The sequence below is a fragment of the Pteropus medius genome, unplaced genomic scaffold (assembly GCF_902729225.1).
Source record: "Pteropus medius unplaced genomic scaffold, Ma_sr-lr_union100, whole genome shotgun sequence".
In the NCBI taxonomy this organism is placed as follows: domain Eukaryota; kingdom Metazoa; phylum Chordata; class Mammalia; order Chiroptera; family Pteropodidae; genus Pteropus; species Pteropus medius.
The window spans coordinates 9,621,067-9,645,926 of NW_024346667.1; the positions used below are offsets into that span (position 1 = coordinate 9,621,067).

Here is a 24,860-nt window from a genome sequence, read left to right on the forward strand (position 1 = left end):
TTAACCCTTAATTTTTTGGACTTAGACTTGATTGGAGAGGGACAGCATAAAGGAATTAAGTCCTCAAGAATTTTTTGTTAAAGCATTAATGGTTTATGTTTAAGGAAAGAGAGACATTTAAAGTTACAGAAAATAAATGATAAATTCTTATTTATTGAAAGACATCCAGTTGAGAAATAGAGAAATATTGTTAGGTAAGCATATATGGCACATGATTAAGTTCCACTAATTCATATTTCTGAATTATACTTTCTGCTAATTCCGGAGCATTGTATTCATGCAGCAGTGGTAGGAAGCATTGATTTTTTTTTTTTATGCCCATCCTCTTGATAAAGCAATGTCACATCAAAAACATTTAGTACAGTCATTTTCTACCATTTTGAGTATGTGATACTCTACTGTTAAGAAATCAAATCTAAGTCTAAGATATTTAGACCCACTCATTATCTGTGATATACAAAATTTAGTTATATAAATCCAGTAGTACCTGGCTTCCACCTATCTTTGTGTTGAAGTTTTCCATCATTTATGGCTTGTCCCAAGCACAAAATCTTGAGCAGTGGGATACCAAATAATGAAATAACATGGTAGTAGCAGTTTGCTTTCATACACTGTTCAGGAGGCCACAGATTTATCTGAAGGTTTTTTCTCTTCTGTAATACAGTATAGTTCATCAGATATATCAGCTGTCGTAGGTGTAGTCTGCGGAGTCACAGTATGTCCAAAGCCTTGGTAGTGACCCGCGGGTGAAGGTGGCACAGAAGAGGCAACAGAAATTGCATCTTGTGATGAGGATGATAACAAGCTTGTATGTTCATTCTGATCTTGATCCTCACAAAAAAATTTTTTCCTAGGATGTCCCATGACTGTCCTTCCTTTAAAGCAACATAAAGGTTTCCAAGTCAGCCAATAAGTTATTTTAACACTATAAACTTACCATGCTAAAAATAAACTCACCCTCCCTCTCCCAATTTGAAGAGCTTTACTGTGCCACTGCTTTTAAAAAAGTCTTCATGTCTTGAATAGCTACTAAATTGTCCTATTAAAACTACAGTAACCTATTTGGATGCATTAAATGACTGGTACTTACCAACATGCCTTACTTGTTCAGAAATATCATCTCTAATGTCTGAAACATCCCACATAGCAAGAAAGGAATCAAAACATGAGCCCTCTTCTGCTTCTTGGACATATGGTTTATATGAGAAAGTGTAGTGATGAGCAATAGCAGCAAGGAACATCTCAATGCAGATAATAAAGTCCTACAACGACAACAAAAATATCAGCTGTCTTTATGCTTAAATCTAGTTAGGTAAAGGAAAAAGCACTATCTTCTCAAAAATACTTAAGTATAAATAGCTTTTTTTTTTTCATAAAATTATATTCATTTTTCCATTTTCCAAAATAATTGTTTTTGACCTCTTCAAAAAGATAAAATGACAATTTTTATTTTGCACTACAAGTATTTTTTAGCAAAGTAAACTGTATTCTCAATCCATGGCTCAAAGACTAGGAAGAGAAATGCAGAGAGAAATTGACTAGGAATAACAAAAGCTAGGTTGTATTCCTGGCCCTACTACAAATTAGTAATTATGGCCAATTTCTCTAGGGTTCCCCCATCTTACCTGTAAAGTGAAGATAATAGTAACCCCACAGCCTTCACATTGTCAGGTTTGAGAGATAATATATAAAAAATGCTTAACAAATTAAAGTTGTACTGAATTCAGAGACAGCACTGCTTACCTGGAGTCCTGTAGCCACAGCTTCTACAGTTTGCCATTCCCATGTGTGCTTTTCAGAAATAACGCCAACTTTTACCAATAAAGCAATAACTACTGCTTGCCTATATGTTAGGAAAAGGTAAACGCCAAATCTATATCAAGCATAAAATGAGCAGTTGTTTTAAAAATATGCCATTTAAAATAGTTACACCCCAGCACAACCTGTGGACCATCACCCCCACCACCCCCTGCCTTCATAGCATATTCCTAAAGACACTGTGTATCTGTATTAAATATATTTATTTGCTTTATACATTTTCTAGTACAGTTTTGTCACATGAATTTTGACTGTATTCTTGGAATTTCAGAACTTGGTTCATATGTCTTTACAAGTAAGTAAAGTTTTTCCTATATATAGACAATGTCTAACACCTTGCACATTAGGTACTTAACAATGAAATACAGGGCAGATACTTAAATGTTATTTATACATGTATTAATTGATTATTCAGATTATTTTAAACATTTTGAATCCAGGCTTATTTGAAATACTGGAACTAACGATAAATTCAGAAGGAGTCTCTGACTCCAAGACAGGGAGTCACACTGAGCATTTCAAGCAAATCTAAGGATACAACCCTTGGTTAAATTTAGTTAGACAAGTTTTCATAGTTCTATAGATAAAAACATTCACTTCAGTATTGCTTGTGAAAAAATTAGAAACAATCTAAATGTCAATAGAAGATTGGTTAAAAAAATACATCTACACCACAGAATACTAAGCAAAACAACAACAAAAAAACAAAACAAAATTACACCCTCACTTTACTGACAAAGAACTTTTTCCACAATATACTGGACATATCATTAAGTTCTATAAGTTTTTATAGTATCAAACTATTTTTGTGGAGTTTTATATATGACAACGTGTACCACAATGTTAATCATTCTTTCTGGGAAATGAGATTTCAAAGATTTTTTTTTTCTTTTTACCCTTTTTATATTTGTATATTGTTAAATTTGGTGCATTTGTTTTCAGGCCCCCATCACCTACCCCTATACTAATCTGGGACCATGTATAATTCTTTCTTTTGTTTTAAAAAATGTTTTTTACTAATGAACATTTCATCGCATTACATATTCTATATCGTTTATCTTCCAAATGGAAGAGTACTCAATTACACGAAAGCACCGTGATTTATTTTAGTGATTCCTCTAGTGTTGAGATATTTATGTTGTCTCAAAATTATTTTCTTATAAATGTTACAATGGCCACCTGATTATTTCTTTACGAAAAACCAAGAGGATGAAAAAGGTGAATTTTTTAAAAGGTTAAGTAGAGACGATTTAATTCATCTTCTGTACTATTTTAAAAATCCTCCCTAGTCAACAATTTCATTGCCCTTTAGAAAATGAGAACATTTAAGAGAAAACAACACTTACCAAAACGAAACAAAAACCACCAGCTTTACACAAAGAAATTTGCCAACAGGTTGGATTGGACTCAATTCTTCCTTCAGTACTTTATAAAACAGCAGGAGACAATACATGGCAAACTAGAAACAAGATTAACAATTAAACTTCTTCAATAAGATAACTAATTATAGTAGTAGAAATATGTTATAAACCAGAGAGCCCTGGTACAGAGTAATGTTTCAGGCACATTTTTCTAGGCTCATTATACTATTTTTAGATTAAAAACAAGTGTTTGTAGTTTACTGTGGATGAATACATATGATATGAAATTTCTAAGGAGAGATGTATGACATCTTCCCTGAAAATGGTTTTAAGTGTTCACTTACTGGTACCCATGAACAATGAACAAATGACTGCTTTGATACAAGAAAAGGCTCTCATTCGGCCAAAATAAAAACAACTATCTGCTTAGTAATGCCTTTTAGATACAAATTACCATAATGTTATAAGAGTTGAGCTATTATTTATAAGACAACACATTAAAACAGTATAATTTCAATAAAATTGTGACTATGACATAAAAGTAAGGAATCAGGGAAATGATTTTTGAGGGCAATATGTTAATCCAGCTGAATTTACTTTCATAAAATAAATGCTCAAGACATTATTTTTAGAAATCAGTTGTAATTATCTAGTGTTGCATGTCAATATACATTTTCCTAAAAGTTTACCTTTCCCCATTAAAATAATATATAATCTTCATTTAAAATATTTTAGAACACGAAAGCAGTAAAGTATAATGTTCACAGTCCCATTATCCAACGATTCCTTTCTACACATAAGGTAGTTTTTAAAAAGTACCATAAACTAAATATAAAATTTTGTTGTCTATTTTTTTCCTATTACTGGGCTATGGATTGTTTCCAGCCTTTTGCTATTACAAATAGGCTTTACATGCAAAAATATTCAAAGCAAAAGTACTTATGACCATTTCTTGAGGGTGCATTCCCAGAAATAGAATTACTGATTCCAAAGAACATCAATATGTGGGAAAGCTTTGAATCTAAAGCATTTGATTTTTATTCTAATACCATATGCATGCCACTGCATCTAAATTACTATTTTGCTGAAAGCATTAACTAAATATTTTAAATAAAATGTACATTAAGTTGAAAATATCAGATAGTTATATATTTAGAGCATTTCAGTTTCTAGAACATATATTTTTTTCAATTTGGCATTCTCAATTTTCCTTTAATTCCAAATATATGAGTGAATTTTATTCTCCCATTTTTAATTTAACCCTGTACTGTCATATGTCAATTAGACATTTTCTTTTATGAATATGCCTAGGATATGTGGTTTTTTTTTTTTTTTTTAAGGAGGGACATTGTGCTTTTATTTATGACATATTCACAGAAATATGCAATGAGCACCCAGAACCAAATGAACAAACATGGTCAACAGGTCATGGTATAAGTCACCAAATAATTAACAAAGATGTCATATTTTTATGTGCATAAAGATATATGTTAAAGTTTCTTCAAGTGCTTCCTATAAATCAAATTTCAAGATTAAAAAGTAACAATTAAGCTTTATTCCCAAAGAAACTTTCCCTAAGAAAATTTAGAGTTATAGATGATAATTTAGTACAGTTAGGATGAATATTTACTTACCAATTGTGACATATTGTTTATTATAACCAAGTAAGTCCAAGCATTTGAAAAGCTAAAGTTCCCTTCATCATATATACCAAGCAGCTCACAGACTCTAAAAAATGGTATGAGACAACTTTATGATTAATTAAATAAAAATATATTTTAAAATACAGCATTGACAGCAATACTTAAATTCAGAAGTCACATATTTAAAAGATCCTGTACATAATCACTTGATTTTGGTCACAGAGGTGTTTAAATATTTAAAAGCAAAACATTTTTCTAGAATGTCACCTTATAAGTGTACCTACAACTTGAAATCCAAAATAAGACACATACCTTGAACTAGAAAAGGTAATTACATATTCAAAAAAATTATGCTGCCTAATTTTCAAAAGCTTGATTGTTATAAACACATAATGCAGGTTAGTAACTACAAGTATACTTTTTCCCCCAAATGGTCTTGGAGGTAAATTTCATGAAGACTCAAATCTAAGTATATGATTACCCAATTTCTAAACTGCAGAAAATAAGGCATGCCTTCAAAAATAAGTGAATTAGTCTTAATTCTAAGGTAAATATTACTAGCTCAAAGAGAGAATAAAGAATTGAATGCTGCTTTCACGTTCCTTCCCACTCTTCCCCTGTGAACATGCAGAATGTCTGTTGACTAGCAGATAAAACATACAACCTACCTGCTTTAAATTATTTGACATTCTTAAATTTTTAAGAGTTTTACCAGGTAGCTTAATGATAACCTATTTTACTTCCAAGTACTAAGCCTTGACAGAATTATTTAAGAAAAATACGATTTCCTTGGAATATAGGACTCATATTCTAACTATGTAGGAAATAAAACCATATAATGAAACTTAATTTTAACTTCATGTAGCAGATGTTTCTGTAAAGCTGTGTGAATATTAATATGCACAAAACAAAGTATTTTTTAAATGCTTTCCAGAAAGCTCTGGAGAATGTTATTTAGAAGAATTCTTTTCTATAAATGGTCACCTTATTTAATATAGAAGGGTTTCAATATACTGTTTTTTTAATAACAGACTAGACTTGTATTATAAACCAGTAAATTAATGCTCTTTATATCTTTACTCATTTGTTCCCACTTAAGAGCATAAAAATATTTAAAAAATAAGTTTTATGTACTTACAAAGCAACAATGGTGGTGAATGGTCTGACAACTGTATACTGCAATACACCCAGTTTGCATCTAAACAGCAATACTCTGCCAAAGAAAAAGAACTTAGCATTTCAACTACTCATTTAAATAGTATCAGATTTTCTTCAAAGCCCCCAAATTAAAATCACTTTGACAAATGATGCCATATTTATATGTAATTCTTTTAATTTAGTCATTCTAAATAGCAAATGGGGAAGAATGTGGATGGTAGCAAACAATTTAAATACTATTTTTAAAATTATTAGACAACTGCATCTTCTGAAAGATCTCTCTTTTTGTGTACAGTCTCAAATTTCTGAATAGCGCAGCACAGAATGAAAGGAACAAAAGTGGGCCCCTTTGTGTTTCTGGAAGAAAAATTGAGTAATAAATCAATTACATGTGTGCATATACATGTCAAAGTGTATTCAGAAAGTATTATTTACATTTAAGATTCAGTTTCCTTCCAAGTTTTATATTTAAATATCATTTCAGAGACTATTATTGACTAGATACTCAGAAAGTACAAAACAAAGATCCTGTATTAAACAGTTTTTATTCTATGTCTGGGCTCACTCAATATAGGGGAAATTCACAAGGGGTAACAAAAACAAAACCACAAAAGTCCCAAAACAAAACTACCAAAAAAAGGCTCTCTACTTGAGAGCCTTGTATGGTCTTCTTAAAAGACCAAGCTGCTCTGAGGGCAAATGCTTATTTAGCACTTCTATCAGTAGAACTCCTTATCAATGTTAGGCACTGCAGAGAGCTGGATCTGAGCCGGACATTGGCAAAGCCATGCTTGACTGTGTTATAATCTGCCAAGGGCAGAGAAGCAAAATAGTGAACAGACAAGACAGCTGCTTGTTAGTTTAGCATAGATAACCAGGTACAGAGAGGCCTTGGGAAATTGTTGCAGCCAGCAAGTTTCAAGTCCTGAGAAAGACTCCCACCCCTCCTTGACCTTCAAAAGTATAATATAAAGTGCTGAGCTTGCCTCTGGGTCACTGTATCTGAGTGAAGTGCAGTGTCCCACCTGGCCCCAGATTTTGTATATACTGTCTCTTCTGTTTTTCTCCCTCCTTCCATCACCCCCTGAGGTATATTAACCCTCTAGCTGCAGGTCGTGGCAAGGCATTATAAATCCCCTAATTTAAGAATTACATTCAGACTGAGAAGATTTTGAGTCTGGCACACAGACCTTGAAGTGCTGTGTTACTAAGACTGAATAACTACTGGGGTACTAAGCGCTGACAGAATTCTCTGTGCTGAGGTGGTTCACTCCCATTTCCAACGAAGTGTGCTCCCTGTGGTGGTGGGCCTAGGAAATGCACTAGGATTTGTTGCAAGACCTCCTGATGAGAATGCGTTGGCCACACATGCTGTGCTTCCCATCCTGTACTCTACAAAGTTAAATTAAGGTGGAGGTAGGTTAAACCTATAGTATTCTAAGAGTTGATTGTCAATCCAAACCTGAGACCACTAATGGGGACTACACAGGTGGAGTAAATAGCCAACTGGATAACTTTGAAAGCTGTGGAGAATTAATGAATTGGAAGACGTATCTGAAAAAATTGCCCAGAATGTACCGAAGGCCACGACAAAGAGACAAATGTGAAAGAGTTATAAAGAACACTACAGAATCAGGTCTAACATATTCAGAGTTACAGAAGAGAGAGTAAATGCAGAATCAGAAGAGATTATGGCTGAGGACTTTTCAGAACCTTTGAAAGACATGAATCTACAGTTTTGAGATAAACTTTAAATTAAGCATACCTGAAAACAAAACAACCTAGATATTTCACAATGAAACTGCAAAGTATCAGAGAGGGTCTTAAATGCAGTTGGAGACAGGTCACCTATTATGGAATGACAATTAGATTCACAGTAGAGGGTTAGTAGCAACAACTGAAGCCAAAATTGAGTGGAATATAATCTTCAGAATGCTTGGAGAAAATTCCAGTCAACGAAGAATTATATCCAGCAAAACTATCTTTCAAGAATGAGGACAAAATAAAGAAACTTTTGGATAAGTGTATCTGAGAAAATTTGCCACTGAAACACTGACAATAAAGGAACTTTCAAGGGCCAGACATTAGAAAGAAGGAAATGATCTCAAATAGAACTGACATGCAAAAAGGAGGAGCAAGTAAATTGTTACTACTTGTAGTGAACACTACAAAAGACTAAAAAAAAAAAAAAAAAAAACTATCCAAAAAAGTATGTCTAATTATTCAGATTAAAATTACATTTTAAGTAGTCATGGTAAAATTCAGACTCTAGGTAGTCATGAGTTTCTACAAATAGAAACTATAACTTATAAACCAGTAGTGAGAAAAAAAATGGAATAAGAAAACAACAATAAAAGAATGTAATCAACTACAAGCATGATCTGGAATAGCACCTATAATCAAACACACTGATATAGCTGCAGTGAAACATATGTTATTTCCTAATAGGTAAAATAATCCCATTAAAATTATAAAGAGTCGAAGATTATAAATAGAGTTTGACACTAAATAAGCTATAAAAAAGCTTGGTTTTCATGTTGTTTTTTTTAAATTTACTATTTATACAATGGCAAATAAGGTATTACAAACCTATATTAACATTTGCTATATGTGAGTGGTATAAAACAGATTTTCCTATTACATATGTTCATATTCCTCAAATGTTTAAATAGCTTTAAAATTATTTATTAAAATTTGTATCAAATAATGAGGACTTCTCGAACTTCTTATACCTTCTCAAAATAATAATGAAAATGTACATTTTTAAAAAGAGACTAAATGCAATGTGGATTCCTAGACTGAATGCTAGAATAGAAATGGGACATTAGTGGAAAAAACTGGGCAGTCTGAATAGTCTGCAGTTAATAGTATTGTACTAATGTTATTTCTTAGTTTTAACAAATGTACCATGATTATACAAGATGTTAGTTAACATTAGATTAAGGGTATATAGGACATGTCTTATCTTTGTAACTTTTCTATAATTTTAAAATTATTCCAAAATAAGTTTATTTTTAGAAAGAACGTGATTAGTGAAAAAGGGAAAAAGTAAAAAGTGAGACAAACTGAAGACAAAAAGATGGCGAGATTATAAGTGAATATATCAATAATCACAAAAGCATAAATGGCCTAACTGATTTAAGTGATGGACTGTCAGATGAGATTTAAAAAACACTAAACTTTAAAATACTCCAAAACAACTTAGGTAAAGAAGAAATCCCAACAGGAATTCAAAAACCTTTATCTGGATGACAATGACAATATTAAATTCTAAACTGGGATTTATGTAGTGATGGATGTTAGACTTCCTGAGGTGATCACTTCATAGTATATACAAATATTGAGTAATTACATTGTATGCCTGAAACTAATAATATTGTATGTCAATTATGTCTCAATTAAAAACAAAAACAGATTTAGCGAATGTAGAATTTGGTGTGAAATGTATAGTTTTAAATGCAGTATTATAAAAAAAGAAAAAAGTCTGTAAATTAATGAGCTAAAACTCTAACATGTTAAATTCTTGGCCTGCCTTTAGTAAGAATCCTGTTAGGCCAATTTAGAGAGAATTACCCTGCCCTTGATGTCTCCTGTTATTAATTTTCCATCCAGTGACCACCTCAATCTGCTTGTTCGCTATTAATCTCTATTTGTTCTTATTGTATTCAGAGTTGAGCACAATATTTCTCCTCCCACCCTCAATGTGCATTAATTTTTTATTATCCTTTAATAGTCTTCTATTCTTTTCCTTCATAGCATTTCCTGAATTAAGTAACTATATATTCGTGTCTTCATTTAATTCCAAACTTTCCTAACCAAAATATTAAATTCCATAAGTTCTATGTCTGTTATATGCACTAGGATGCATCTATATATTGGCATGTACCAGGTATTTAATACATTTTTGTCAAATGAACATATTAGGAGCTTATTATTTAAAACAGACAGGTAGCTCCCTGTCATTCAAAGAATGTAAGTAGAGGTGCTTACATTTAGCCCCGATGTACGAATGGTTCTACATTGCAAGGAAGCTATCTCTAAAGTTTATCTGCACTGATTACCTCCAAATCAGTCCTGTTACCTTGGCCTACAACTTTGACCTTAATCTCCCTCTATCAGTGATCAAATCCTACTGATTCTTCAGTTGCATTCTTACTGTCTTTCCTTTCCATTCCAATCCATCCCTCCTTTTTAAGCTTATATTACAAATGGACTATTATAAGAACCTAATTTATTCCCCCAGCTCTGGAATCTTCCTCACTCTAATGTATACTATATAGCAAGGGTCCCCAACCACCAGGCTGTGGACTGGTACTGGTCTGTGGCCTGTTAGGAACCAGGCTGCATGGCAGGTGAGCAAGCAAAGCTTCATCTGTATTTGCAGCCACTCCCTAGCGCTAGCATCAACCCCTTCAGCTCCACTTCAGATCATCAGGCATCAGATTCTCATAGGAGCACTAGTCCCTGGTGCCAAAATGGCTGGGGATTGCTACTGCACAGTATTGCAAAAATAATCTTTCTAAAACACCATCTTCAAGTTTCTTTGCCAAAAAATATCCAATTACTCATTCATATAATAAATGCAATCTTAGCTTCAACTTAACTTTTCAGATGTTACTTTCCTTTACTGTACTACATGGATGTATAGTAAGGCCAACTAATTTATTATTTATTACTAACATAACACTGCTATTTGTTGCTGCTATTTCATATCATATACTATTTCCTCACCTAGATTATCTTCTCCCTGACTCTTAGACCTGATTTTGCCATTAACTAGCTCTAAGATCGTAATTGCAAAAGGATGTTGATTAAATGATTTCTAAAGTTTCCCCCCTACAATATTTTGTTTTCTATTTAGGATGAATAATGTAAAAGAGACAGACTTATGCATGGATTATCAAAATGTGTTTTGTTAGTCTTCAAACTTGACTATGAACTTACATGATGGTAGGGACCTGTCTTATACCTACTGTCCTGCTCGCAGTACTTAACGCACTGCTTTGCAGAGAATTGACCACTTAAATAAAACCAAAACATAAAATAAGTAAAATCGAACATACTTACTCTCCCATAGTCCATGGTGGACAGCAACATAAAGGAGGGAAATGTTTCTGCTGATCTTTGGCTTCAAGGATTAATACCAGATTTGGATACCGGTTAGTTAGGTAATTGGTAAGGAATCCCATAAAGTTGTAAATGACATAAGCTTCATAACATTCTCTGCAGGTATCCACATATATTGCAATGCTGGGATATTTCAAAGCTATCCACTATGAAAAAGCAGAGATGTTAAAAATAGTTGCATCTAAGATAAAATGAATTACTACTCCAATTCATGGTATTCGCAATAGCTAATTTTTAAACTTGCCACATATTTACATCAAACTGTCTAAAGTTTATTATTATAAAGAATACCAGACCATCTGTGAAATGAAATTTTAAAAGCAATAAACATCTTGGATATTGGTAAATGAAAACATCTGTGTTTGGGGTAAATAATAAATTTGAAGAAAGAGCTAAATTACATACACTTGAGTTTTTACATATAATCTCAAATTTTCTTGGCATGATCACAGAAAATGCTGTTAAAGACATTTCCTTTATATTTAATCAAATTAAAGTAGTCATCTCTAATACGTGTTAGAATCCAAAGGAAAAAGGGCTTTTTTGTAAAAATAAAAGATTTAATAGATAAAAAGGATGATAATGTAAATTTAAACATCGCATTCTTTTAAGGATTAAGAGCTACTAATCTGAAATTTTAAAAGTTTAAGCAAAGAAAATGGCTACGAATTTTTAAGAATTTTAAACATTTGCCTATACTATTGTCATAACTTTATCTTATCAACATTAAAAACAAGTGGGCCCTTTTACTTTTCTTATTAATCTGTCTTCAATTGCCAAATAAAAACACTTGCATTACTTCAAATATTTTGTTAGTATAGTTAGTATCACCAAAAAAGTTCTTAATGAGATAATATGAAACATACTTACACTATCTAAACTGTATATGGGTACCATCCAAAGAATCCTATTTGGAAAGTAAAACATAAATTAAAAATGTTTTACATTATATTTATGAAATAAACCAACACAACACTAAAATAATCAAAATATGTTAAGGTTTACCTTATTATTGGTTTCTGTAGTTCGGGTTGTGTATAATGCACTAAATGTTGCAGTATCACCCATAGTGATATAGGTATAGTTAATAGCAAAAAGATTCCAGCAATAAACCAAGCCTTGGTGTGTATTCCAACCTTAAGAAGCAGAAAAACATGCTGGTATAAATTCTCTGATATTAAAACAGCTGAATAGAACATTTCTATTTCTTAAATTTTCATTTATTTATTAATGAGCCCCAATATTTTCCAAATGTCTAGCGGCTATTTTTACTTGTTCTTTAACAAACAGCCTATTTTTACTTTTGTAGAGAGAGGGGGCATAATTTTCCATATGGGATTGAGCATTTTTCCTTATGGGGACTTATGTAATAGTGCTGTACACATAAGACTATTAGCATCATGTCATTACCCCAAATTGTTATTTGCCCTTTATATTTGATTATTGTTTGGAAAATACAGAAATTTAAAATTTTTCTGCTACTCAAATCTAAAAATCTTTATATGGTTTATTCCTTTGTTTTTAGGTCTAGAAAGTTTTATTTATCTACATTTTCTGCAAATTTTATTGTTAACTATTAGAACATTTATTGAATGCTGACTATATGACTGATACATTTTTTGCTAAGTTCTTTACATGCAAGTCTTTTAATTCTGTACTGCCACAACTACTATCTGAGCAAACTGTGTAATATATGCTACTCCTCTTATATACAACATCAATTCAGCATATTACGTTTTAAAAAGCTCTAATTTCTTTTTTAGGTCAATATCTGATCAATATTTTATCCTGTTAAAGCTTAATTTCTAAAAATATACTTTGAACTACCTCATCTTTGGTAGAGTTGAAGTAATCTACTCACTTCTTGGTAAAAATAAATCTATCTGAAACTGTTCTGAGGGGCCCTAGGGAATGAATTATATACTAACTTGGACTCTTGCCTTAGAGAGTCCTTTTAATTGCAAAAAAATATTAAATGCTACCTCGTTGAAGGAAAAAAAGTAGGCATTTTTGACACTCAAGGGGTTTTAGCAGTTAATTAAAATAGAACTGAAGTCCACAACTTCTAGTTTTATTGTTTTGAACAAGATTTCTTTTTTCATCAGAGGGCCAAAGATTAAGTAGAAAATAAAAGTATAGAGAATAAATGTATTTTTACAACAATAAATTCCTACATTAAACTGTATGGAAAACTTGAAAAGCAAATACAAAAGTCTTGCTGAATGCTGGAGATTAAACAAAGCAGTAAGCAAATATGTGGAGGATGAAGATTCTAAAAGGAATGCCTTAGCAATTGTTTTCCAGGGAGTTTTGCTTCACTCAATTTCATTTAAAATCGAATATTCATTTTAATGATGGCCTAAAATAATAAAAATAACAAAAATAAAAGCATATTCTAGATCTTCTCTAGTATAAGGTGATCATTAAGAACAGTATTGCCAAGTAATTTTAATGCCCACATTTGTCTTTATGATTGCCTTAGTGCAAAAAAACAGAACTTGGTGGGGGAGACTTAAAAGAAAAATGATGTGCTTGTGACTAATAAAGGCCAAACGACCTCAGGGTGCTATAAGGAAAAAAGTTCTTTTTCAAGTGATCATAAAGCAAGTGACTGGAGAGTTGAGTCATTTCACTATAATGATGCCAAGTTAAAACAATCTTTCATCATAGACTTAGTACAATTTTTGCACTGCAAATGGTAGTTTCAGAAAAACATCATCTGTCCACAATAATGCCATTAATCCGAATGACTGGTTTAAGTTGTTTTGATTTTTGAGCTACACGAAAATCTATAAGACGTTTAACCTACTGTATTCATGTACACATTTAAGTAACATTATAATAACAACTCTAGATATCTGTAGAAATGATTAATTATTACATTTAATTTACATTTATCTCTAAGCTATTCCACACTTGAGACACTTTGATATAAGGACACCATTAATATTATTAAACTTATTGCCCTGTGTAGGATTATTTATTTTTTTTTTTGGCTTACAAAATAAGAGATAAGGAGTGTAGATTTTTTTTAGTAAGGTAATTTGAAGAGAGAGAAAAGAAAAAACCATTAAAGATGGGCATCCAAGAGTTAACTGTCCCTCAGCCAAATGCTTTCAAAGCAGAGAGAAGAGAGGAACAGGAGAGTACTTTTGGGCCCAATCCTGAGGGGGTAGAGCGATGCGCTCACATAGAGTAGCTACTTGGGGCATAAGGATATAAAGACGAGTTGGGCAGGGTAAAACGACTGCAGAGCAGGGTGACATTAGGTGTGCATTTAACTTAGTTGACTTCAATTTTACATATTCAGCCAAATAAGGGAGTGAAATAGTTTAAATAGTACCGATGGTTATCTTGTCATTCCAAAGAATGAGTATATGCCTCACGATGAGGATGGACAGGCTACATGTACCCATTTTCTACAATCTCAGTTTCCATTGACTGCTCACAGTGCAAGCATTGCAATTCTAGTGTTTAAAAGACACGTATTTTTTCATACAAAACTGTCAACTACTTTATCTAGTGCTCAAGCAGAAGCATATAACTGCCTTTTAGGTGTTCAACTGAGAACCCAATCCCAACTAAGATGCTATCCCATAAGAAAATAAATTATTGCTCCAATGCAGTAATAGTGATGCTATTTTAAAAACAACAGAGGTAATTATGGCTTACTGAGCACATACTATGTTCTGGGCAAGGTGTTAAGCATTGTAAATACACAAACTCATTTAGTGAATAATAACAAAGATAGTGGTATATAAAGCACTTTAGCACGTCACTTTAGTCACTTCTCTCTCTTGGTTTTTCAGATCTATGAGGATAATTCCTATGCTTCTTAAGGTTTTTAAGAAGATTAAATCAAAATATACCTAAATCTTGGGGACATGCTCTAGTTAGTATCTCTAACCTTAAAAATGAAACACAAGAGAAAAAAAAACTGCCTTCTTAATCCCACACTTCTATTTACTGTGCCATTCATTTCTCAGGTCCACTTGGAGTCAAAATACTCAAAACAAAACCAAAAATGAACAAAAAACTTATCTTCATATCCCGATTCCACTTCTTTACCCCAGTACATTCATTTTTCAAACAATATCTTCTAGTTTCAGCCATACAACTCCACTGAAACCATTACTAGGATCACCAATGACACTTCCATCTTGTGAAAACAAAATGGATGTCTCAGCAGCACCAGACATTCATTGTTCACTAGTTTGTCCTTGAAACATTCTCCTGTTACAGTGTCCATGACACCTCTTCTGGCACTGTACTTCCCCACTGGCTGCTGCTTTTTTGTAACTTCCTATTCCTCTACTTGACCTCTAACTCTTGGTGATAGGTCCTTGGCCTTTTCTTCTTCCTCCTTACAATCTCATTCATCCTTATGGCTTTAAACACCAGCTCTGTTCTGACAATTCCTATATATCCGTAGCTCAAACCTTTCTGAGCTCTAGACTTGCATATCCAATTGCGTATTTGACATGCCCATCTGAATGTCTCTCACGTATCTTGAACAAACGTCCAATTGACTCAATTTCTCTCAAATCTGCTCCTGTCAAATTTCCATCTCAGTAACTGGCATCACCATTTACCTTGTTCTCGTACAAGACAGAGACCTCAGAGTGGTTCTTGATTTCTTCTTCTCTCTTACTGCCTCCCCTTACCAATCTAGTCTACTGTTAAGTTTGTTTCTTCACTTCCAAGGTCACTTAAAATTCAGTTTTTTATCTCTATTTCTGCTATTCTGATTTGGGCCATAAGTCACCACAGCCCAGGCAGCTACTACCTCTTAACTATCATAAAGAACTTTGTAACTTCCCTCCACTTCCATCTAATTTTCCATAGCCTTTTAAAGATGTGCAATAAGTGGGCCCTGTTTGTTCTTTAAATCTTTTTTAGTTTCCTCCATAGCATTTTTATACGATTTTATTTTATTGATTTTTTCTTATTGATTCTGTTTGTCTCCACCAGTAAATTTAATGATGGTAGGTGTCATGTTTCTGTCTTTTGCCACATGCCTGATTTATCACTGGGACTCAAATAATCATTAATTATCAGACATTTGGGCAGAAGGATAAGAAAACAAAATAAGTAAAATATGTATATCATGTTAAATGGTGGTGAATCCTGGGAAGAAAAATAAATCAGGAAAGAGGATATGAAGAGTTGAGAAAAGAGGCTTGCAATGTTAAACAGGGTATCTGGGTGACATCTGAGTCAAGACCTGAGGACATAAAGGAATGAGAAAACCATCTGGGGCAAGGGCATGCCATCAATGGGAAACATTTAGTACAACGGCCTTAAAGGAGGGAGCATCACCTCATGATTGAGCAGAGTCAGTGTAGTAGAAGCTCAGAAATTAAGGAGAAAAAGTCAGAGGGGGATTGGGTGGGGCTGGTGTCAAGTTATGTCGGGCCTTAAAGGCCATACATAGTTAGGAATATTGACCTTTAATCTGGGACCAGGAATTAACCTGGGACTAGGAGTGACCAGAAAACTTTGAGGAGAGGACACGTATAATGTGACTTATGTTTTAATTCAATACTTTTGCTGGTGCATTGATTGACAACAGTCCGGTAAAGATATGAGAATTTGGCTCAGGGTGTTAACAGTGCAGATTGCAGAATAAAATTTCCCTTAAAAGCTGGCATTTAAAAACTACAGTTAAAACCAACTAAGAAAAGTCTTCAACTAGGTTGATAATATACATGTTATTAACCTTAAGTGTTTCCTATACCATACTCCAAAGAAATATTTCAAAGTAAGAAATCTTTATTTGTAGTAATGTCTTTAGTAGATAAATTATGTAAATAATCTAAATATCTCACAAATGGGAAATCCAATGTAGTTGAATATTACATTAACTTTAAAACGAACTATATGAACTATTCCAGGATGAGAAAGGCAACAAAAAATAATTTAGTGAACACACAGAAAACAAATGTATGTTAAATACACTTCGTTTAATTATGTAAAAATCATTTCCACAATAAAAATAGCCATGGTCTTATGATTTCTCTTGTAAAAGAGGTGCTTCTAAGTAAAAGTTATTATTAACTTTGAATTAAAGTTCATTATACAATTTTTATAAAGTACATATCTTAGTTAAGTATTACCTTGGGATCTTCCAGCTTTTAGTACTTTACTGATGTCATAATAAGATTATGACAGCAAAAAAAAATACATGGGACTTTTTGCAAAATCTTTGCTGGTTAAGAGTTATCTTCAGAAGTAAAAAAACAACAAAGTTAAACCATATAGAATCCTTTAATTAAGGAAGGTAGTTAAATGCTAATAAAATTCAACACATGGTTTTCAAGGTAGTTTATTTGATCCAGTTAAGACCAAATCTGAACAGATCAGATTAAAGAATAAAATTACCTTACTTTTAAGGAACTGATGAATACTTGCAAAACAAAACAGTGCTCTTCTAAGCCGCTTTCTTAATATATTGTTACTATTTTCTCGACCTGGTCCGACCTCCACCTGTAGCATGCTTTGAAAAACCGTGAACAAAAAACCAGACAGGTTTATGTCCTATGACTGGGCTCATTTACATTATATCGTTTTCAGTATGTCAAGTCTGAGGCATCCAGGGTAAAAATGGGCAACCTAAGATGGGCAGGAAGGTAGAAGAAAGGGTAGAACCAATGGTGCAGGCCCCACTTACCTCCAGTTTCTGTAATTCCCACACGCAAAGGGGAACCGCAACCACTATGGACACCAGGTAGATGACCACCGCTAAAGGTCGAATCCATTGTCTCCAGTTCCTCCAGGTACAAGTGCAAGGCATGCTTCCACATAAATCAGTTCCGAGTAGCAAGGAAAAAGAGCTCGAAGGAGATTGTAATGGGGAGCCCTGTTCTTTGGCTGTTTTGTCAACTCGCATACTACGGAGAAACAGCTAATGCGCGTCTTTACCAGGAGCTCGAGCCGCCACCTCGGCCCGCGCTGTGCTTTCCGCTGCTGCTGCTGCTGCTGCTGCTGCGGCTATTGCGGCCGCTCAGGGTGCTACCGGGAAGCAGTGCGGGCAGCATCCTTTCTTCCCCACCCCGCATCTACTCAGCTCTTCTGCGGTAGAAACCCCGGGTGGAGCCGCTGCCCTCACCTGGGGATCGCCCAGAACTCCGCCCGCACCATGGCCTGGAGGAACGGTGCTAACCAGGACCGGCCTCTAAGGATCCTGCACACAGTTCGTTTCTGTCTCGCAGCTGCCGGCCCGCTCGCTCTTTTCTCGGGCGGTCGAGCTTCCTCCCTTCCCCGCTTGCAGGAGTCTCTTCGCCCGATTCTGCTGCTAAATAAGAGGCGAGAACTCAAAACTCTTTGGTCCCAAGGTTTTCTCACTTGCATCCACCGCGGAACCCAAGGCCAAACCAGGGCTTCCGCTTCCGCCCCCCTGCTGTCTAGGGTTGGTGATTCGTCAACAGCGCAGAGCTGGGCCCGCCTCATCCGGCGCACTTAACACTCTCTGATTGGTCATTTCCGGAGGGCGTGGCTTTAAGCAGGCGTATCAGGTTAGAAGGTTGGAAGAAAAGGTGGATGGAACGTGCTAGAATCGTCGCTGGCTGGCCCAATCAAAGGCCCGTGAGAATGATTCTGGAAGCTCTAAGAGTTGTTTTGAGGACACTTGAGGAACAAGTACTACATTCTTCTGCTGACTATATTCCAGCTTTAAGAAAGCCTGGGTAAGAGGCAGTTACCTTAGAGCTGAACCTTTTTCTGCATAAATGCTCTCCGAGTCTCTGGGAGTAGATAGGGAAGTCAGCTGCAATAAGAAAACAGAAGAATGGGAAACGGTCCGCCTAGTTTTGTGTCAGTTGCTAGAATATAGGGGTTGCGCCGCTTAGTTATTCCTGGAACCCGCAAAAATATCATTCTAAAGATAGCTTAATTTTAGAAGCAACCGCAAACAGTAGCTTTTCTGCATTTGGAACTTGGGTTAAAAGCTCGCACCCATTTAAGTTTCAAAAGGCCGACAGAAATTTTATGTGCTTAATGCTTTTAGCTAAACCTGTAATGCAAGAAAATGGTGGATGGGCTCTCAAAGCCTTTCTAGACCAACAGTGCAAACAAATACCTACTTAGATATTTAGATATTAGATATACAAATGTTTCCTATAATTGTCATTTTTCTGAGAGGCAGGCACTGTACTAAATTCTTTACCTACGTTATATCAGTAATTTGCACAAAAATCCTGAAAGGTAGGCAGTTTTCCTATATTAACAGATGAGAAAACAGATTCAGGTGTTAATTCGTCTGAGCTCTTTGAGCTAGTTAGTGATAGAGCTGGGATTCTAACCTTGGTCTCTGATGCAAAAGGCGGTTGATAAAGCATTTGACCCCATCAGACAGCACCTGGCACCTGAGAATTTCTGGCTAATGACCTTACGGGCAAGAAAGCCTACTGTACTGAGTCCATCCAGCCTGGGAGTCTTACAGAGGCAATGAGGGAGAATGTTATCATCCCCAGTGCCATTTGTCCTAGCTGAAGTCTGGAGCTTGATTTCTGCATCCTTCTTCCAAATCTTTAAAATCTCCGTTTTATAATCTGGCGTCTTTTAAAACAAACTGCTTCGTTAAAGGGAAATAGGCCTGTTGTTCTTCCTAAGCTAACCTACAAAATTGAAATTATTCTTTAAAAATTTCCTAATCATTAAATTTATGCATACTTCATCGTTAAATTTCAGAAAATATAAGAATAGAGAAAAGTAACCGTCACTCAAAACCAAGTATAACCACAACTTTTTTAATACACAGTATTGCTTTGCTATACTGCATACATCGACTGTACTTTCTGCCACAGTCGTTGCCACCTCTATTGTTTTTCAGGGGTAAATCTTTTTTAGCCTAATTCGTGAATTTTCCCTTGATTTTTCCCCATGTATCCTATAGCACATGTGATGTTACCGTTCGCTATTTCTGTCTTTTTAGATTGAGTTCCTAGGAGCAAGCTAAAGTTCTAGAACTTTTAGAATGAAACAAGAGACCAGAATGTCAGATGCACAAGTTGTTTCCCATACCAGTTTGTAAAGTGAGATTCATCTATGGTGAAGTTTCTGCAGATCACTAGAGAAATGAGAAAAATATATAGACATTGAGTTTTCCATTTAGTCAAACTTACTCTTAAGGAATTGTGTTTTATTTTGAAATTGTCCATTCTATTTCTTTTACGTGATGATAAATAGAGTAGCTGTTTTCTATATGTTCTTAGTTTAGAGAATGAAGAGTAACTTTATTTGTTTCTATTTGGTTTTTTTTTCTGAAATTCTTCTTTATCTATGAAATCCTAAAGTCCAGTAATCAGTGAAGTAGGGAATAGCCATTGAATTCATAACAATAATGCTAGCATGATCCCAATCTACCTGCTTTACTTGTTATACGTGGTCTCTGTTTTTTCTGGATATGACTTAGCCTAAGCCTGAGGGTGGATATGAGCTTGATGGTGTTTGGAAAATAAGAAGTGGTTGTAACTGGCAGATACTAGGGTCAAAAGCAAGCTGTTAGTCATTCTTGATGCAATTTATATAGAGATAAAATGAAATTTCTGTTTATTTGTTACTGTATCACATGAAAGTAGGTAGATGAAATTTTGCCATCCATGGAGGGTATGTCTGGATTAGTCTGATTTAAAATAATAGGTTAATGAAATACACTTAAGGGCCCCTGGGAAGTGGGTACTGTTAACCCTTTGGCATGTATCTCCATATCTTTCTATATAAATATGTCCATGGTGGTTTTAAAATATGGTTGCAACTTCTTCGATACTTTTCCTATAAAAGGATAGACTGTGTCCCCTCCTCTTAAGTTTGTGGGCTTGTGACTGATTTGACCAATAGAATGTAGTGAAAGTGATCAGAGTCACCATATGTGACTTCAGAGGCTAGGTCATAAAAGGCCTTGCAACTCCACCTTGTCTGTTGGAATACTTGCTTTTAGAACTATCAGCCACCATGTAAGAGGTCTGACTACTTGAGGCTGGTATGCAGTGAAAAGCCCAAGACCTAGAGACACTGCTTGAAGGTACGCTGATTGACGGTCATAGCTGAGCTCAACCCTCCTGTTATCCTAGCCCAGCTGCCAGTCATGTGAGTGAAGAAGCACTTTGCAGCTTCCAGCCATTTGCCGCACCCTTCAGCCTTTTGAGTCTTTCCAGCTAAGACTCTAAGCAAGATTTCTCAGGCAAGCCATTCCTACTCCGCCTTGTCCTAATTTCTGACATGAAGAATCTATTAGCTCAAGAAAATTAGAAGATAAGATGCAGACTGGGAGAAAATGTTTGTGAAAGACACATCTGATAAAGACTGTTATCCAAAATATACAAAGAACTCTGAAAAACTCAGCAGTGAGAAAAAAAAAATCTCGAAGACTGGGCCAAAGACATGCACAGATCTCACCAAAGAAGATATACAGATGCCAAATAAGCATATGAAAAGATGCTCTACATCATATGTCATCGGGGAAATGCAAATTAAAATAATGAAATACTACTAACACCAGTAGGATGGCCAATATCCAGAACACTGATACCTAGTGCTGGTGAGGATATGGAGCAAAAGGAACTCTCATACATTGCTAGTGGGAATGCAAAATGATGCAGCTACTTTGGAAGATAGTTTGGTGGTTTCTTACAAAATAAAACATACTCTTACTATATGATCCATCAATTGCACCCCGTACTAATTACCTAAAGGAGTTGATATCTTATGTTCACACAAAAACCTGGATATGGATATTTAGAGTAACTTTATTTGTAATTGCCAAACATGGAAGCATCAAGATGTCCTTCAGTAGATAAATGGATTAATAAACAGTGGTACATTGAGACAATGAAATATGATTCAGTGCTACAAAGAATTGAGCTATCATACTATGAAAAGATGGAAGAAACTTAAACGCTTATTACTAAGTGAAAGAAGCCAATCTGAAAAGGCTGCATACTGTATGATTCCAACTATATCACATTCTGGAAAAGGCAAAAACATAGGAAGATCACAGAGGACAGTGAAAATATATGATATTATAATGAATACATATAATTATTGTTTTGCCCAAACCCATAGAATGCACAACACCAAGAGTGGACCCTAAAGTACACTATGGACTTTGGGTGATTTTGCTGTGTCATTGTGGGTTCATCCTTGGTTAAAAAAATAAGTACCATTCTGGTAAACATATTGGTAATAGGGGAGGCTATGAATGTATGGGGTTGCTGGGTATATGAGAATTCTCTATACCTTTCAATTTTGTTGTAAACCTAAAACTACTCAAAAAGAGTGTTTCAAAAAACTCTTGAGCATAATGAAATCATTTTACTTCACTGAGTTTAGGGTTGTTTGTTATGCATCTGTTCTAGTGAATAGATAACTATTTTCTATGTGTTTGTATTCTTTCTACCTTATCTGAAAGAGCTTCTAGCTTAGAGTGATTTTTTGCCTTGAGTTGAATTTAAGTCTAGATGGGATGCTTCTGGATTTTTCTTTTTAGGAATATGTTGCCTTCCTAGTCGAGATTGTGCTAACCAATCAAAAGAATAAAGTGAGTCTTAGATAAAATGATGGCAAATGCTGGGTAGAGAGATCTGAGCAGGTCTTTACTGTATGCTTAATTGTGTAATATGGCAGTTTCTCTCCTCCTCTAAAATGGGAGAGAAAATGGCCTACCAAGTACCAAATGAGTGGGAAAGAAAGTGGTATAATCTGTAATATCAGACTTTAAAATATGAACTTTGAAACTGAATATTTCTGCACATTAAGTTTCAGCTTTACTTACCACATCTTTCAGGCTACATTTTAAGCTTCGTTGAAGACCCAGTGGTTTACTCATCTCTACAGACTGATATCTCTCAACATCTATAACCGATAAAGCTGTAGATACTTGTATGTGTGGCATATGTCTATATGTCTCTGTATACATTCAACACTGTCTTAAAGGATTTCTCTCAAGTATTTTTTTGATAAATATGATAGGTGTATTTATAAAGTTTGGTTAATGTAATAAATACGAAAATCTGTAACATGTTCTTATCGAAATAAAAGTTAATTACAATGACTTGGAAAAATTTTTAAGTCTTTCACATCATTTTGTTCATTTTGTTTAGTGGGGCTTACAATTCAGAGCAAACTGTGACCTGCAACCCAGTTGTGGTCTGCAGTTTGTTTCTGTATGGCCCTGAGCTAATAACAGTTTTTACATTTGTTTTATTGTAGTAAAATACACATAACATAAAATTTTCCATTTTAACCATTTTTAAATGTGTAATTCAATGGCATTAAGTACATTTACATTGTTGTATAACTATTGAAACTACCCATCTCTGGAACTTTTTTTCATCATCCCAAACTGAAACTATGTACTCATTAGACACTAACTCCCTGTTCTCCTTCCCCTGCCCCAGTTCCTGATAACCACTATCCTACTTTCTGTGTCTATGAATTTGAATAATCTAGGTACTTCATGTAAGTAGAGTTACATCTGTCCTTTTGCACCTGGCTTATTTCACTTTGAATAATGCATCAGAATTTTCTTTTTCAAGGCTGAATAATATTCCATTGTATGTATATTCCACATTTTGTTTATTGATTCATCTGGCGATAGACATTTGGGTTTACATCTTTCGCCTATTGTGAATAATGCTGCTGTGAACACTGGTTTCCACCTTTTGCTTATTGTGAATACTGCTGTTACGAACCTTGGTGTCTGTACCTGGAAGATGAGGTATGGATGTGACCCTTCTCCATTGCTTTTGACCCTGACCACAGAGCCCTTTTTTCTATCCCCTAATTGTGTCCAATGCTGCTATGTACATTGGTGCACAAGGGGAAATGGAAAATTGTTAATTCAATGCGTATAGAGTTTTAGTTTTGCAAGATGTAAAGAGATCTAGAGATTGGTTGATGACTCACTGCTTTCAGTATGGCTTTTCCATTTTTAGAGTTGTAACAAAAAAAAGAATATTTTAAAGTATGTGCTATCTGGCCTCTTACAGAAAAAGTTTGCCAGCTCCTAATTTAGAGTAAATTTAAAAGCTTTTATAATGGGCTCTTATGTAGGTGCTGAGTGAATCTCAACATAAAGTTTATTTCTTCATGAGGGAAGTATTTGAATTATAGTAGACTTTCTCACACTAAATATTTTAGGAACTCTAGCTGTTTGATCCCCAGACCAACGTTGAAAATTCACAGTTTTGTCTTTGTTTTCTTAAATAAGAGCAAGATTCACTGATTTAAAAGATACATTGATTTTAAAGAGATTCTACAGTAAATTCAGAGTAATAGGGCACAAAGGTTCTTTTCTTTAGAGCCAGGATGGATGGAGTGGAGAAAAAGACCCTACCGTGTATAATTAGGTATGCAGAGGCCAGCGGCACTGTCGTTTCTACTTTTGATCTGCCTTTTTGATTCTGCTCTAAGCAGAATAAGTCCTTTGAACTCTAGTATATCCCTAACGCAGATTCCCAAACTTTTTTGTTTTACAGCACCCATAGGATCTCAGTAATTTTTCAGGGTGTCCAACCAAAGATATATCTGATACTTGCATTTATTAAGTAATTAGGTCCAAACACCTAATTGTAGGCATTCATATGGTGTCTGACAAATGTTCCTCTCAAAAACTGAAAAATATCCAATGATGCTTCTGTGAGTTCAATCCAGCACCCTGTGGCCCCTCAACACACAATTTGGGAATTGTAGTCCTGGGTTTTTTATCTGTGTTTCTGACAAGGTCTTGCCTTTGTCCTTGCCTTTTTTTTTTTTT

General features: G+C 34.6%; 2 protein-coding genes across 2 annotated transcripts in view; one reads left to right on the forward strand and one right to left on the reverse strand.

Moving 5' to 3' along the window:
- Positions 1 to 133: 133 nt before the first annotated feature.
- TMEM184C (transmembrane protein 184C) lies at positions 134 to 18,077 on the reverse strand. The gene is made up of 10 exons (XM_039876005.1): positions 17,778 to 18,077; positions 12,113 to 12,243; positions 11,978 to 12,014; positions 11,048 to 11,253; positions 5,961 to 6,035; positions 4,814 to 4,907; positions 3,165 to 3,277; positions 1,744 to 1,843; positions 1,091 to 1,262; positions 134 to 875 (listed from the first exon to the last, which is right to left on the reverse strand). The coding sequence occupies exons 1-10, from the start codon at positions 17,994 to 17,996 to the stop codon at positions 616 to 618; spliced, it is 1,407 nt and encodes a 468-aa protein (XP_039731939.1). The 5' UTR covers positions 17,997 to 18,077; the 3' UTR covers positions 134 to 615.
- Positions 18,078 to 18,627: 550 nt separating this feature from the next.
- The window catches only part of TTC29 (tetratricopeptide repeat domain 29), a 594,494-nt gene continuing 588,261 nt past the window's right edge, over positions 18,628 to 24,860 (forward strand). The window contains exon 1 of the mRNA XM_039876006.1: positions 18,628 to 18,792. The gene's annotated coding sequence lies outside the window, so the exon portion shown is untranslated. The remainder of the gene's footprint in view (positions 18,793 to 24,860) is intronic.

What these genes read in the sequence shown, in the direction of transcription:
- TMEM184C (XM_039876005.1), bottom strand. Translation starts at nt 17,996, where the DNA reads ATGCGAGTTGACAAAACAGCCAAAGAACAGGGCTCCCCATTACAATCT. An exon ending in CCATATACAGTTTAGATAGT is followed by an intron (nt 11,254 to 11,977) that starts GTAAGTATGTTT and finishes GCTTTTTCATAG; the next exon opens with TGGATAGCTTTGAAATATCC. An exon ending in TTCACCACCATTGTTGCTTT is followed by an intron (nt 4,908 to 5,960) that starts GTAAGTACATAA and finishes ACCATTTTTTAG; the next exon opens with AGTCTGTGAGCTGCTTGGTA.